This window comes from Pelophylax lessonae (assembly GCF_965119305.1).
Source record: "Pelophylax lessonae genome assembly, chromosome: 8".
Lineage (NCBI taxonomy): Eukaryota > Metazoa > Chordata > Amphibia > Anura > Ranidae > Pelophylax > Pelophylax lessonae.
The window spans coordinates 250876535-250894045 of NC_138775.1; the positions used below are offsets into that span (position 1 = coordinate 250876535).

Genomic DNA, 17511 nt, shown 5'->3' on the forward strand with positions numbered 1-17511 from the left:
GATGTCTATGGAAAGCGCCCCCCGAAGTTACCAAAGTAGTACAGAAACTACTTTTTCTGAATCGGTGCAGCGCCACAAAGTCGGTGTTGCACCTATTCGAACAGTGCCATCGCCGGCAATTTGCTTCGATTTGACATGCGATTTGACAACTCAAATCGCATGTCAAAATGGACCAATGTGACTGTTGGCCTAAAGCATCATCAGCATTTTTGCGGGACTGCGACATTGCGGCGGACAGATCGGACCCCTAACTGACATTTTTGACACTTTTGGGGGGGGACCAGTGACATTACTACAGTAATCAGTGCTAAAAAATATGCACTGTTACTGTAATAATGACACTGGCAGGGAAGGGGTTAACAGTGTTGGTGACCAAGGGCTCTTTCACACGGTCCGCCTCCGTCCATCCCTGCTGAGCCGGCGGATGACAGCTCCGTCTCCGCTTGCAGTGCGGAGAGGGAGGTGTCACAGCCCCCGCTGCTCTCTCTGGGGGATCGGATGAGAGAGGACCGCCTGTCCGCTCTCATCCGATCCAATCCAAACCGATCCCTGAACGGATGGAAAAATAGGGTTTCCATCCGTCCAGATTTCACGGACAGGATCGGATACGGATGTCAGCGGGTGTCAGCGGAGGTGTCTCCGCTGACATCCGCTGCCCCATAGAGCTGCATGGAGGATCCGATCAGATCCGCCTAAAAAACTGACAGGCGGATCTGATCGGATCGCCCGTGTGAAAGAGCCCTAAGGGGTTAAATGTGTACCTAGGGGCGTCTTTCTAACTGTGGGGGGGGGGGGGCATGGCTTGTGGAATGACCACAGAGACCTGTGATCCTATATAGAAGGATCACAGGGGCTCTATGATCATTCCAGGGAGAAGAACGATGAACTGTGTTTACAACAGCTGACCGTTCTTCTCTCTCAGTGGGGAACGATCGCGGGTGTCAGGCCTGCCCGCTGCATCGGCTGCCCTGCTGTTGAGCCGGGGCGGGAGCATGCCGGCGGCGGCGTGCGCTCGCCCCCTAGCTCCCTGCTTGCGACCGACATATACCTACGGCGGTTTGCGCAGGAGGGGCTGCCTGCCGCAGTATAACTGCGGCGGGCGGTCATAAAGTGGTTAAAATAGAAGTCCACCCTAACACTAAAATCCCTGCATCTATAGATCTCCACAATCTAACACTAACCTATCTAGCCCTGTAAAGAAAAAATCAGTATACATACCTTTTTTGAAGCCGATCCGAGCTGATCCAAGGCTGAGTTGTCAGCGGCGGCTTCACTTTGGAGGCGGGTGCAGAAGACACATCCAACAATGGAAGCCCCATAGTAAGTCTATGGGTGACGTCACTCCCCATTCATTTCACAGCTGTTAAAAGTAGGCTGTGTCCTCTACAGAGCTTCCCACACTGGAAACCGGGTCGGATCGGCTTCAAAAAAGGTATGTGTACTGATTTCTTCTTTACAGAGCTAGATAGGTTAGTGTTAGATTGTGGAGGTCTATAGATGCAGGGATTTTAGTTTTAGGGTGGACTTACACTGTAAGGCAAGTTTCAAAAGAACAAATATCTTCCGGTGAACGCCTAGCTGCGGATGGAAGATAAGGTAATCCCAGCAAGGTGCTCTGCAAGTCCCAGCGCGACCAGTATGCCGGGAATGAGAGTGGAATGGTGCATGCGCAAATCACATCACAATAACAACATACAGTGATATCGCAGAAAGGAAAATGGTATGGAGCATTTGGATTGTAGCTATGTACTATCCACTGGCTAGTGATGTAAAGTTGCTCAGTTGAGTTTATTCACTTTAAAGGATCAATATCATGAAAAATATTGTATTATGAAAACTTTAAAGCAATACTACATGTACTGTTAGCATTTAGCATATACTGTTTGCATGTGAACTGCTTTATGGAAGCGAATTTATCATTGCTTCACAAGTAATAAAAGTAGTTATTTTTCTCAGTCCCACAGACTTTGTCCTTCTTTCCTCCCTAGAGTCTCTGTCCTTGGAAAAAACAGTTGCGGCTAAAAAGTGCAGTTACATATAGTTACCAGCACATATATCTGCAGCAGTCTTTAATGTCTTGCTGTTATGATCAAATCTTGGGCCATTATATATATATATATTAGTGCTGTCAAAATTAGCGCGTTAATAACGCATTAACTCAGATTCATTTTAACGGCGATAATTTTTTTAACGCGCGATTAATGCAGCGCGCATCACCTGTTTGACCCGTGGCCTACGACGTCCAGACGAAGCTACGCAAGTTAGCCTGGCGGCACACCCCCTCATCGCTCCAAGCAAGCATCGGACGCCAGGAACCACGAGGAAGAGCGGAGACTGATGACAGCACGAGAGCAACAGCGGTAAAGGACAGCGGAAGCGGACGCACTGACCTACAGATCGGCAGAAAGGTACATAAAGCATTCACCACACAGGGGTGAAGAAATGGCTTTAAGCCATCGGAGCACTGTTTCCACTTATATGCGGTACTGAACCGACGTTTATATAATAACGACAATACAGCCATATTCTGCTGTCCCAACCAAGGAAATCTTGAGCGGTAGTTCTTACAGCCCTGCTTTCAATACTTAGATAAAACCACCCCTAAACAATTTCCTCGGAGCAACTCAATAAGAACAACTGCCCATACACAGTCACCAATTAAAATCGACGACCGATTGCCCAAAAGGAGCCCCTTCAAGAACATTTACGGCTATTAAAGCATGTTGTGATTAATATATGTATATCACTTGAAGTAATTTAATATATGCCGGCCGGTTATCTGTCACTTTATGTTATGTCTGTCTTGTTTCCTATTAATGCACTGATTGTATTCACTAACAACCTTATCTTGCACGGGTGTTACTAAACCCCAATATATTTATCAATAAACTGTCTATGTTACACACTAATAGCCTCAAACATTACTGCTGACTAAATTGACCCTCTTTCTTCTGTGGTCTATACAGAAAGAAACACTTCATCCTATGTTAAGTATGGTTTCACTAATAATAAACATGCATTTGCATAAAGCGTCTATTTGTCCACTCCCATGTTGATTAATGTATTCAAAACTTGAAAAGTATTAATTTAAGGTACATTTAGAACTGATACAAATGTGCGATTAATCGCGAGTTAACTCATGACAATCATGCGATTAATCGCGATTAAATATCTTAATCGATTGACAGCCCTAATATATATATATATATATATATATATATATATATATATATATATATATATATAATATATCTATCTATATGGATACACACATACACAGTATATATATATATATATATATTTATATATATATATATATATATATATATAATATATCTATCTATATGGATACACACATACACAGTATATATATATATATATATATATATATATATATATATATATATATATATATATATATATATATATATATATATATATATGTATGTGTATATTTTATTCTTTATTTAAAATATCTCAGAGCATACATGAAGCATTTAAAAAGGAACAACTTTCAAGTCATATATTGCAATAATAAATGAAGTCTATCCTAGCAGAGAATCAAGTTTACATTTACATCTCTGCATTTTTTTTGTGCGTTGTGGGATGTCACATGACAAGAGGAATCCCATCTTTTCCTATTGTGCCCGTTCACATCTGTAGCACTCACCAGCCACTGGATTTATTCAGTTTTTCCCCCACACAGTCAGGCAACAGGAATTTTTACACTTTCTCAAATGCCCAATAATCAGTTCAGGGGATTTAGTCTTGTTTTGTTTATTTAAAGGGATGAACTTGGATAGGGAATAGAGATGCATGGGATGCCCACAACTGAAGACCTTGCATAAACACTTGATGAATTGATAATGTCTCTGGCTGCTGAGAAATGACTTCATCTATGCTGTCCACCAGTGAAAGTCAGGGTGCAGCAGCAGCGACAACACAAAGTTCCAAAACTGAAGATGCAGGTGCTGCTCCCTTCAGGAATACCAAAGCACCTGGCTACTACTGTCCCAATCTATGACACAATACGAGATATGAGAATGCTTCTGGCTGCTTTGCACTGTCTCTAAGTTGTCCCCTGGTCCCAGACATGTAAAGTATGGCGCCTTACTGTCTTCTTTTTACAGGCTTGGGGTAAGTTGAAATGGCAGTTACTCACCCAGTCCCTTTAAGTGGTGTCTGGAATCCAGGAGGCTGCTGTATGGGCACACTGCTATACAGGCCGGGTCTTGATTTTAGGATGTCTTTAGCTAAGCCTAGCTGAGACTGATAAAGGGTATAAGGCTTCCAGTTTCTTCTGCTCTTTCCCTCTTCTGGCCTTCCTTCTGCCCAGGGGCAGAGCCCCCTCTCGCACAGGGGTCCCCTGACTGCCAGGCTTCTGAGTATTTATGGGCTGTTCCCCCAACTACTGAGCCTTGCCTTCTCAGGGAATTGTGGGAACTCCATAAATATGCATCCTGCAGTCTCTGCCCCTCCACCCACTAGATTCTAGAACAATCCACAGATTTCCAGAAAACAGGGGGAAGTAACAGTGCCACAGCCTTTAAAGTCCTGTACAGCTATAACCAGTTAAAACCACAAACTAACCTCTGCTCCTCTGCCTACAAAGGAGCCAAACTGAATTTACCTACACTTAGTAACACTGAGGGTGCTACACATCTATGCGATTTTTAGTTGTCTGTTTTTGAAAATGCTGCATTTCTTTCTTTTAGTTTGACTTGGTGTGATTTTTGGACCTGTTGACGTTAAGGGAATCACATCAAAAATGCATGTTCATGCATTTTAGACACATTTTAAATTTTTTTGCCCTAGCATATCTTCTCAACATAAGCTGCAGAGGAGATGGAGAGACAAAGCTGCAGAACACTGGATGTCGAAGCCTTCATCCATTTAGTCAGAGTGAGGCCATTACTGTATGATTCCTACCACCACCAATCAAAGGACTGCAGAAAGCATCATATGTCAATCAAGGAAATTGTCCGTGAAGTGTTTGATGATAGGGATGTTTTACCCTCTTCACAAATACTCAACCAACAACACAGAGAAAGCAGGAAACTCGAAGGAAGAAGATGTGTAATGATGTTACAGGGGATATTAGTTGTCATTGACCAAAGCAAAAAAAGCATAAAAAATGCATAGGAACCCCAGTACTAATGTGCTTCTAGCTGTGTGAATGGGACTACACTCTTATCTACTCATCCTCCTTCACGTCTTGGTACTCTGAGCAAGGTTACTGCCCATTGGGCGTTGTTTGTTTTGTACTAATGTTGTGCTGTTAGTAATGTGCTATATATTATATATACTGTGAGTCAGGGTATGCCCGGAAGGCTCTGTTTTGTATTTTTTTTTAATTAAAAAACCAATAAAAGTTTAAAAAAACCAAAATGCATAAAAACAACATAAAAAGCATGATAAATGCATCAAATCGCCCAAAAAAGACAGACAAGTGTGAAGGAAAATCCAATGCCACCATTGGGAGATTACTCCTTAATGGATTGAAATATCTTCTCAGCGTGTTTTGTAGCGTGCAGCTACTTGCCTCATCCGTACACACTCCTTTTAGCCTATCGCTATGATGGGACGCCTCACTGGCCAATAGAAATGTGCAGGAGCCAGGAAGAGAAGGGTAAATTTTGTCACTAACCTGGATGTTACATTCAGAACTACAGAGCTAGCAGGGTTTGTAGGTATACATAAACAAATCTAGATGCGTGCATTTTAGGCAAGGTCTGGGCTACAATCTATAATGGAAGATAAGAAGGGAAAAAAACAAGGGAAGTGCTCCCCTAGTGTAAAACCTCTTTATTTTGACACAGTAAAAAAGATTGTTCAAAATGCACTCACATAGTTCCAGTGAAACAACACGCCTGTCACAGCGTAAAAGAAGCCAGAGTGATCCCATCCATCCACCAATCTGAATGGCTGCTCCATGATATACTTCTGCCTGCAGCTTTAAGCTCTGAGCCAACGGCTGTTGCTGGAGTTGGGATGGAGACATTTAGTCACTGAAGTCTATGGCGGTGCGGTGAGGAACCAAGTCTATGGCGGCTGTGAACATCGGACCAATGTGCCGAGGGGGTCACGGAACACAAGTCCGTGTACTCCAAATGCTGTGGATAATGCAACTAGTTTCCGAGGGCACAGCCTCCTTCAGATGCCTGAAGAAGGAGGCTATGTCCTCGGAAACTAGTTGCAGTATCCACAGCATTTGGAGCACACGGATTTGCATTCCGTGACCCCCATGGCACATTATTTTTCCCTACTTATGTCCACATCTCACTCACACCCCTCCTTGGGTCTAACGTCTGCACCTCTCTCCCCTATCCTCCACTTCTGCACTCATCTCCCTCCACAGCACTCACTCCACACTCACACCAATAAAAAAAAAAAAAGCTTCTTTGCATTTCACCTACCCGGCCCATAGTCTAGTGCCTCCTGGCAGTGTAGGAGGCTCCTTCTCTCTCTCTCTCACAGGGAGATCATTGGTTGGCATCTGTCCCCGCCGTGAGGGTGCAAGATAGGCAGGGACCTGTGAGAGCTACAAGCCACTGAAAGGGAAAGCTGTCCTTGTAAACACAGAAGGCTTCTGTCTTTACAAGTGACAGTGGTGAGCGGGGAGCGCTGAAGGTGGCAGAATGGAGTTCCGCCACGTTCAGCTGAAAAAAAGCCCTGGGTGTGAGGGCCACATGAAATGGCCTGGTGGGCCAGATTCAGCCTGTGGGTCTTGTGTTTGACACATGTGGATTAATTAGAAGCCTTAGTCATCTACATAAGTAATGTATAAATGGTATTACACATGCTTGTTTTAATAAAAGCGCAGTTCAGCACATGCTTTGTGTACAGTATTGATAACAATTGTTCTATGATTTGAGCTGTCCTTGAATTGTTCAGAGAAGTTTGTACAAATTTGCTGGTCCTTGACGTTACCAGTCTTTCTCCTTCATGCGGTCTATTTTCTTCAGATTCAAGTGGATTCCATTTAAGGATTTCAAAACCAGTTGCAGAATCTTTATGGGTTCGTTTCTGGGATCTGGGTACAATTCAAACCTCTGTAATGTGAGCGCCACAGCAACCTTCATCTCATTCATCGCAAAATTCTGTCCAATGCAGTTTCTGGGAGATGGGATGGATGGTTATAAATTCAATAATTGTATAACATTTTATTACTTTTACTATACATACTTTTAGTTAAAGGAAATCTATGGTCACAATATACACCAATTTTATAATATCAGCATTGTAATAGTAACACAGATGTAGCGCCCTCTTAGGTAGGTGCTAGAGTGAGTGTATATCGTTTTTTGGTTTCTCAGGCATTTAACTCGCAGGCCAGCCCCTGTCCGGTGGGACTATGTCGCGGCTGACCTAGCGCAGAGCTGAGGTCTACGTGTGCCTGCTGGCCAGACTGGGGTGACCAGTGATGTTTATAGTGCAAACAATAGTAACCACAGAGGTGATCAAATACCACCAAAAGAAAGCTCTATTTGTAGGAAAAAAAATATATCAATTTTATTTTGGTACAATGTCACACTACCGCGCAATTGTCAGATAAACAACGCAATGCCGTATCGCAAAAAATGGCCTGGTCAGGAAGGGGGTAAAAGTGGTTAATGTTGGGAAGGGGGCAGGTAAGTTATTTTCTGCAATAAAATTATTATTTTTCAGTGGTAAATATACTGTATGTTATGTGTTTCCTAAATTAGCTTTCTCCAGGAAGTAAAAGATGTATATATTACTGTGTATTGAAGCTGCAATAAAGGGCTTTAAACTAAAGTGTCAACATAAACAACTCTTCTTATTGTCTAAAGCAACCAATTAGATGGTACCTTTCCCTCTCTTTTACTGCAATGGAAAAATAAATGGAACGATCTAATTGGTGGACAAGAAAAACAGCTTTTCCTTCGGATATTTTGATTAATATGAATCTGCACACTTTCAGTCTTTCAAACCATTGCTTGTAAATTGTATAAAGACAGCGCAGAGATACCTTCCTCCAGCAGAGAAGGGCAGGAAGGCGTGTGAATGTCTCTTGGTGGTATTTTCAGGAGAGAATCTAAGGGGATCAAATACCTAAAATCGGAAATAAAATACAATTATTATAATTGTAAAATACAATTATTACCGGGCGGACTAGATCGGCTGCAGAATAGGTAAGTACAGTGATTTTTGCTTTACAGGGTTAGATAGATTAGGTTTAGAATGTGGCACAGAGCAGGTTTAGCGTTAGTTAGGTTTTGCCTGGGCTTATCCTTTAAGACAGGGATCTCCAAACTACAGCCCTCCAGCTGTTGCAAAACTACATCTCCCATCAGGGTTGCTGATAAGGGGGGACCACCAGTCCTCCTGTAGGGGGCCTGGGCACACAGGGGGGCCCCAACAGCATGGGGGAATCAATGCGGCCGGGAGGAAGGGCATTGCGGCAGGCATACATTAGCCCCTCCCTCTCCAATAAAATTAACCCCTTCCCTGCCAGTGTCATTTTTGCAGTAACAGTGCATATGTATAGCACTGATTACTGTAGTAATGTCACTGGTACCCCCAAAAGTGTCAAAAATGTCAGTCAAGGGTCCGATCTGTCCGCCGCAATGTCGCAGTACCGCAAAAAAAATCGCAGATCGCCGCCATTACGCGTTAAAAAAAAAACACCAAAAATGACAAAAATCTTTCCCTTTGTTAGTAAACGCGATAACTTTTGCGCAAACCAATCAAAATACGCTTTTAAAACAAATTGGCCGAAAATGTTAAAAAATTTAGATTTTTACATTTTTTTTTGGGGAATTTCATATAAAAAAATGTGAAAAATATTATTTTTGGAAAATTGACACTCTTTTTTTGTTTATAGCGCATGATCAAAAAATCGCACAGGTGATCAAATACCACCAAAAGAAAGCTCTGTTTGTGGGAAAAAAAAGGACGTCAAATTCGTTTAGGTACAGCGTCGCACGACCGCGCAATTGTCCGTTAAAGTCACGCAGTAAAAAAATCGCAAAAAAAACCCTGGTCTTTTAGCAGCCAAATCCTCCGGGGCTTAAGTGGTTAAATGTTAATGACACCCCCAGTTTGATCGCATATCGCAGTGCGATCTGACAGTCCGCACAGGATCGGATCGCACAAGTGTGAACCACTGTGCGATCCGATCCTGATGCGGCTGAATTCGCATCCGCACAGGAGATCGCATATAATGAAGGAGCAGTGCGCTCTGAATTACATGCGATCTCCGCAGCCGCACAAATGTGAACCGGCACTAAGTGAAAATATTGTCTTAATAAATTCGGGGAGCCTTCCAGATAGAAATCACAGGGCCCCGTGCAGTCTGCCCTGGACAGCACACCGCTGGAGAGATCTGTTTTTTAGGTTAGAAAAATATAATTAAGGGCTCATCCCCACAGATACTCTGGCTGTGTGAAGGAGGGTGTTGGGCTGGAGCCACCTATCATTCTATGGAGATGCAGCACCTGTATGAACACAACCGCAGGCCTATAATTGGACAGGTGTGCAGGTGAGTGGCCCCCCAATGCATACCGCCAGTGTTCGGGCCGTACACCTGCATCCCCACGCCTGTCGAATTAGGACCTGCACCTGTGTTCATACAGCCCCAGGTGGCTCAAGCCACATAAATGAACCACTGATTCACAGACCACAGCACCCACGTGTGCATGAGCCCAACCCCTCCCCCACACACAGATTTATTTATCAACTCAGTTTCATCTTTTAGATTTAACAGGAATTCTGTGAGTTATGTTGTATTTGTGTCTGCCAATAATAATTTTATTGTATTTTTATTGAAATTTAGCTTTAATATTTTTTTTTGGGGGGGGGGGCCCTGTCAGGTAGTCTGTATGGGCCCCCCGCAATTTCTATCAGCAGCCCTGACGAGAACTGTGTGTACAGTTTGTATAAGTATATCTCATTTTGTCATAAATTGTAAAAAAAAAATGATCTTATTATTTTTTATCTATAGCCGTTATGATTTACTAAAACTAGTAAAAAGCTAAAATGTAATCTTGTAATCAAGGCAACCTGGAGTGTTCTGTGATTTGAAGTCCCCGTGGCTTGATCTCCTTTCCGTACCTCTCGGACAAGAGGAATTCTAATTGGTCAGCACCATCACATGGACAGCGCTAACCAATCAGAATTAGTCTAACTCGTCCTGTCAGCTCTGCAAGGAGAGGAGAGACAGCCAGGAAGATTTCAAATCCCCGGACCAGTGAAGCGGGTTCCAGTACCTGACAGAGCAGGATCGTGAGACTACAGTACAGTCCAGTGTAAGGTCACCTTACAGATTTTCCCTAAGGCCCTTTTCACACTTATGCGACGCGAATCGCGGCACGATTTTGATGCGATTTTGACACGATTTTGAGCAATGGCTCAGGGCTATATACCTCAAAACGCATTAAAATCGTGCCAAAGTAGTGCAGGAACTACTTTAAAGTCGGTGCGACTTCAAAACGCACTGATATGAATGGGGCTCATTGAAAATAATGGAAAACGACTTGTCATGCAATTTTGCAGTCCAAAATCGGGGGACGAGTCGCACAATTTTTAAAGGGGCCTAAAGGTGAGCTTACCTTTCAAAAAGATAGTTCACCTTTACAAAAAACCTGCCTATGGAGATAAGGGTAGCTTGAAATTCTAAACAAACTGGGCAGCTCTGACTAAAGATGAGTAATACCCTTGCTATAGGTGTAGGCCCTTTACATATTTCACATTTGGGAGCCTGACTGGAATTCTCCCAGGACGTTGCTAAGTACTCCCAGGAAGTTGCTAAGTGAGGCCTAGTCATCACTGCTCACCTCCACCGTTACCGGAGTGAGCCCTCACCTTCTCTCTCCCCTGATGCAGTAGCTCTGAGTTCAGCATTTGAGAGCTCACTCCTGTGATGGTGGAGGGGAGCAGTGATGACTAGGCCTCACTTAGCAACGTCCTAGAAGTACTTAGCAACATCCAAGGAGAATTCCAGTCAGGCGTCATAAAAAAAAAACAACAGTTTTAATGGCAGAAAAAAAAAACTGCCCCTGTGGAGTGTTTTTGTAAAGGAGTTTAGGAGAGCTTAGGAACTTTTAGGAGAGTTTAGGAGCATTTAGTTTATTTTCTGCCAGAAAACTTTGCTCAAAAACACAAAAAGAGGGTTTTTTTCTGCCTCGAAATACTGAGCCTAAAGGGATAGTTCACCTTTACCACAAAACTGCCTATGCAGATAAGGGGCATCTGTAGATAAAAACAAACTAGGCAGCTCTGACTAAAGTAGAATAAAGCCCTTACTATACAGTGGGTACGGAAAGTATTCACTGAGGAGAGGCTTCCGTCGGGCCACTCTGCCATAAAGCCCCGACTGGTGGAGGGCTGCAGTGATGGTTGACTTTCTACAACTTTCTCCCATCTCCTGACTGCATCTCTGGAGCTCAGCCACAGTGATCTTTGCGTTCTTCTTTACTTCTCTCACCAAGGCTCTTCTCCCCCGATAGCTCAGTTTGGCTGGACGGCCAGCTCTAGGAAGGGTTCTGGTCGTCCCAAACGTCTTCCATTTGAGGATTATGGAGGCCACTGTGCTCTTAGGAACCTTAAGTGCAGCAGAAATCTTTTTGTAACCTTGGCCAGATCTGTGCCTTGCCACAATTCTGTCTCTGAGCTCTTCAGGCAGTTCCTTTGACCTCATGATTCTCATTTGCTCTGACATGCATTGTGATCTGAAAGGTCTTATATAGACAGGTGTGTGGCTTTCCTAATCAAGTCCAATCAGTATAATCAAACACAGCTGGACTCAAATGAAGGTGTAGAACCATCTCAAGGATGATCAGAAGAAATGGAAAGCACCTGAGTTTTAGTGTCACAGCAAAGGGTCTGAATACTTAGGACCATGTGGTATTTCAGTTTTTCTTTTTTAATAAATCTGCAACAATGTCAACAATTCTGTGTTTTTCTGTCAGTATGGGGTGCTATGTGTACATTCATGAGGAAGAAGAATGAACTTAATTGATTTTAGCAAATGGCTGCAATATAACAAAGAGTGAAAAATTTAAGGGGGTCTGAATACTTTCCGTACCCACTGTATAGTAAGGGCTTTATTCTACTTTAGTCAGAGCTGCCTAGTTTGTTTTTATCTACAGATGCCCCTTATCTGCATAGGCAGTTTTGTGGTAAAGGTGAACTATCCCTTTAGGCTCAGTATTTCGAGGCAGAAAAAAACCCTCTTTTTGTGTTTTTGAGCAAAGTTTTCTGGCAGAAAATAAACCAAATGCTCCTAAACTCTCCTAAAAGTTCCTAAACTCTCCTAAAAGTTCCTAAGCTCTCCTAAACTCCTTTACAAAAACACTCCACAGGGGCAGTTTTTTTTTTCTGCCATTAAAACTGTTGTTTTTTTAACCACTTGCCGCCAAATCACATACCTGTACATCATTTGGATTCAAGTGGTTGTACCGAGGTGATGCCTGCAGCTGCAGCTATCACCCCGGTACCGTTTTTTAGAGCGACGGTTGGCCTTTTTGTAATACCAGTCGATGTGGCTAAGCAGCCGCTTGGTTGTTATTACAAGCAGCGGGAGGGGATGCCCCCCTCCTGCCGCCTTTCTTGGCTCGCCCGGGCTCTCCCGTCCCACCGGAGACCCAAGCCACCAGCCAAAACATCAGTCGGCTGGCCGGAGACAGAAACAAAGCCAGAATCGGCTTTGATAGGGTCTCGGATGTAGTAACCCGGAAGCGACATCACAACGTCACTTCTGGCTTACTCAGCAGCCAACAGCACCCGTTTTAAAAAATCCAAAGTATTCAAAAATGCCAATCTTGGCGTTTTTTAATACTTTCAAGTGCAGAGGAGGGATTTGGGGTCTTTTAGACCCCAGATTCCTCCATAAGGAGTACCTGTCACTGCCTATTACTGTCACAAGGGATGTTTACATTCTTGTGACAGCAATAAAATGATCAGAATTTTATTTTTTTTAAAGGGACAGTGTAAAAAAATAAAATGTATAAGGAAAAAAAAATGTTGAGGTGCCCCATCTCTTTGTGCTCGCACCCCAAAGCAAACGCATACATAAGTCGCGCCCGCAAGTCAAACCACACATGTGAGGTATCGCCATGAACGTTAGAGGGAGAGCAATAATTCTGTAACTTTAAACAGGTATCCGTTCATTTTTTTTTAAAGCGTCGCCATTAAGTACCGCAGTTTGTCGCCATTCCACGAGTATGTGCAATTTTAAAGTGTCACATGTTAGGTATCTATTTACTCTGTGTAACATCATCTTTCACATTATACAAAAAAAATTGGGCTAATTTTAATATTTTTTTTTTTTTTAAATTAATTTCCAAAAAAAAAAAAATCAGGTTTGAAAGACAGCTGCACAAATACAGTGTGACAAAATATACTGCAACGACTGCCAATTTATTTTCTAGGGTCTCTGCTAAAAATATATATATATAATTTTTTGGGGTTCTAAGTAATTTTCTAGCAAAAAATACAGATTTTAACATGTAAGCAACAAATGTCAGAAATAGGCCTGGTCTTCAAGTGGTTAAGCCCAGTGTGCATGGACCCTGGTTCATGAACACTGCTGCTTTTCCAGGCATTTGAGCTTTTATTTCAGCTTGAAGAAGCTTGTGCTTTTGCACATTTTTATTGAGCTTCTTTAAACTTTCTTGAGATTTTTTGAGGATAAGCGTTTTTTTTTTTTTTTTAACAAACCCTCCCCTCAGCTTATTTTTACTTTTTTGTATGTGTATTTTAGAGCTTCTTTGAGCTTTTTCGTGCTTTTTTGGGGAAATTTAGGTGTCTTTTCTGCTTGACAGCTCCTCTCAAAAATGTGCGTTTGGTGGGGGGGCGTTTGGGGGTTCTGCCTGTAAGAGCAAATGCAGTGTGCATGGACACAGTGGCTAACATGAATGGGAGTTTCAAGGAAGAAAAAATGACAGCTCCAAAATGCTCAAAAGCTTGTAGGAGCATCTTCTTTGAGCTTCAGTGTACATGAGCCCTAAATGTGGTTTCTGTTCAGGAAATGTCATTTATTCCAAAATCAAATGTTAAAATCAAAGACTTTCCAACTTGCGCTTTTGGCAAGTGCCGCAAGTGCCATGCAATCTCCCGGCTGCCGCGGGGGACTTCGGATGTCTGCTGAGTCAGTGACAGAGCCGCTGCTTCCTGTATAGTTCCGGCTCTGTCACAGGTGGAGTGATATGAAATGCACTCCGCCTGTGACAGGAGCCATACAGGAAGCAGCGGCAGAAGATCGGACTGTGCGATCCGTCCTCCTCTACCCTCCTCCTATACAGAGATATGAGGTAATAAAGTTGGTGATTTGTGAGAAGTACGATCCATTCCAGGTCATATCCTTGGTGCTTCCTGCTTCTGGGAAGTTGCATTTGTCATATTTTATAAATCTTATATGGCTCTGTAGAGTGTAGTGATATCGTCTGTAGTGTTCTCTATGGTGCAGGCATCTTTGTACGCGTCGCAAAGGACCACTCTTCCTCCTGTAGTACAACTTATTGCAAGTGGTCAGATCGTTAGAAACCAGAAGTGAAATAGGAGGTGTGTGTTAGTTAATAAATTTAATTTAAATAAACTGGCTTAAAACACTGTAGGAAGTAGTAGTATTAATCATAGTGATTTTGGGATGTAAAGCTAATAACCATTGCATAGGATTAGGAAAAAGGATTAGGAAAAGGGGGGGAGGGGGGGAGGGGGGTAACAACTAGAGCAGTCCCATTTTACTATTTTTTAAAGATTTTTACAGTATATGGTACCTTTATTGATTAACAGTCCTCACGGGTCTAGGCAGGTCCTGAGGAAGCATGCGTAAGCACGCGAAACGCGTCGACATCACACGTTGACGCCCCGCCCACCCTTCGTCCCCGTAGGAGATCGCACCGGACTGGCTGAACACATCCACCGTGACCCGGAAACAGCACCAGGACTGCACCCGGACACGGAACTGAGTCTGCCCCTGCAGTTTCCTCGATGGTAGAGGCCACAACGCCACTGGCAGTTACAAACCCATCGGACAGCCGAATCATCCTTCATCTGCGTCTGCCTGCCCTGACTGTGACCTAAGTGCGGAGCACGCTACCTCCATCCCTGTTATCTTGGATGAGCACGGGTGATATCTGGTAAGACCAACACTTCCTTTAATACACATCCAACTTTGGATCATCAGTTAAACATGGTCGCTACACCTCATCCCCGAAACCTTTAGTAGCTCCAGCCAATGGTCTGACCGGGACTTCTCTCATGCAGACTCTAGACGTCTGAGCTGTCCGGGTACTGCCAACTTGTGGATCAGCCAACCAGTGAACTAGTATCTCTGGCGATAAGCCATTATTTGGGACTATAATACAGCCCTCCCTCTACATACACGGGAGATCCTATTTAGGAGACAAACATTCACCCATACTGCTGTTTTAGCAAAGTGGCTGGTTAAGCCCGGATCCCCCCAACATATCCCACCTTTTTTGGTACTTGCTGATTAAGCAAAACGGCTGGTAAAGCCACGATCCCTCCAAGCACCACCATTCCGTGCACTGCCCCGTTGGGCTAGGTTTCCTTGGAGGCTCTCAGCCAGGAAATGAGACTTACACCATAGGGAGCAGGCCCGTGTTGTTTGTTACTACATGAGACAATGATGCTTTATTTTGTCCAATTTTTGTGATGCACTGATGATACTTTTTGACATGACGTCATATTAATACTTATAGTATTTTTTTCAGGTGCCTCCCCACACTTTATTGGCATCCCCATGTACTTTCCCTCTACGGGCTCACCATAGTTCCCTCCTGGCCACAGCACTGTTGCTCGGGCTTCCAGAGTGATTTTCAGGTCGTGTTTCCTCGACTAATCACACTAAGCCCGCTAACAACAGTGCATACTGGGACTGGGTGGGTGGGGACCTCAATGTGTTTTATTGCTGTCTGTACCATTCTGACCCCCAAGGGGTCCACGGAGTCAAACAGTTCACCTGATGAGCTTCCACACCTCTTTTATTGATTAGATTTACCTGTTTATATTTTTCATGTGTGTTTATCTTCACCATTAAAGCTTTTTTGTCTGCACCTATATCCCTGTGAGCCCCTCATTGCAACCATTCACGGAGGGAAAATCTTGTCCCTCCACCTCCTAACCTTTTTTGTCCTCATATCTCAGGTTGCGCTGGGTTCCCGGTCCCATCTGACCGTGTGGTACGTACCCAAGTGCTTTCTCGCCGACATACTCAGTCTGGCTTGAGAGTACCACCTTAGCTACTCAGTTTTTTATCAATATTTTTTCTGCCATGTTTGAGAAAGGGCATGGTAAGACCCAATTCTCCAGAACAAAATCAGTTAGGAATCTGTAATAGAATATGCTAAAATTCCTGTAATGTTGTGCAACATTGTTTTCAAACAGTCAATAAGTCTGGACTTTCACTTTAAATAGACCAGACAAGTGTAAAGTACTCTTTTAAAAAATAACTACAGATCCATGGGTGAAATAGGATTTGTTCATAGAAATGATTACACAATTGAGCAAGTAAAATACAAACATTTCACAATTTAAACACTTGCCTCTGGATTTTCCCATACACTACAACATCTGTTCATTGCATATATACTCAACAGAACGCCAGCACCTGTAGATACAGCGAGGAAATGAGTGAATGAGTGCGTGATTTGTATAGGTGTACAAAATTAGAAAAACTAGGCATAGCAAAAATGTTTTATTATACCCATATAGCAAGCCCTTGTGTTGTATTTCTAAATAAGCAATTCAAGTCAAAACACTTTTTTTACTCTGATTCTATAAAATGTAATGTTATTTTTTCCTACAGTGCAGCTGATCCTCCCCACAGCAAATCACTGCAGTGAGAAGAACACAGCTCATGTGCAACAGAAAGAGTGAGAGAAGGCAACCCTGAAGAGGTAGAGCACGGCTTGATAACCTAGCAAGCCCCCATTAAAAAGTTTGTAAGGATGAAGAATTCAGAGGTCATGAAGTTCGGAGGTCAGTAGCATTAGTGAAGAATCATGTGCAAGTATTGTAGAGTTCAGAGATCAGTAGTAAGTATGTAACACAGAGTGCAGGGCTCATAAGTACAGTGCCTTAAAAAAGTATTCATACTCTTCGAAATTTTCCACATTTTGTCATGTTACAACCAAAAACGCAAATAAATTTTATTGGGATTTTATGTGATAGACCAACGCAAAGTGGCACATAATTGTGAAGTGGAAGGAAAAAGATAAATGGTTTTCAAAATGTTTTACAAATAAATATCTGAAAAGTGTGGCGTGCATTTGTATTCAGCCCCCTTGTACTCTGATACCCCTAACTAAAATAAAGTGGAAACAATTGCCTTCAGAAGTCACCTAATTAATAAACACCACCTGTGTGTAATTTAACCTTAGGGCCTTTTTCACACGGGCGTTCCGCATGTCCGTATACCATCCTATTTTTTTGCGGATGATATCCGGACATAATGTATATCAATGGCATTGCGGATGACCATCCGCTGACATCCGATTTTCGTCCTTTCAGTTCTGTTCCATTTTT

The 17511-nt window shown here is 43.0% G+C and overlaps 1 protein-coding gene across 1 annotated transcript in view; it reads right to left on the minus strand.

Annotated features, from left to right (window-relative positions):
- Nucleotides 1–6777: 6777 nt before the first annotated feature.
- LOC309561367 (cytochrome P450 4B1-like) overlaps nucleotides 6778–17511 on the minus strand; it is an 81072-nt gene continuing 70338 nt past the window's right edge. Inside the window, exons 10-12 of the mRNA XM_082265247.1 lie at nucleotides 16530–16594; nucleotides 7991–8073; nucleotides 6778–7116 (exon numbers count right to left, since the gene is read on the minus strand). Of these exons, the coding sequence (XP_082121373.1) occupies nucleotides 6927–7116; nucleotides 7991–8073; nucleotides 16530–16594 (338 nt within the window). The 3' untranslated portion in view covers nucleotides 6778–6926. The remainder of the gene's footprint in view (nucleotides 7117–7990; nucleotides 8074–16529; nucleotides 16595–17511) is intronic.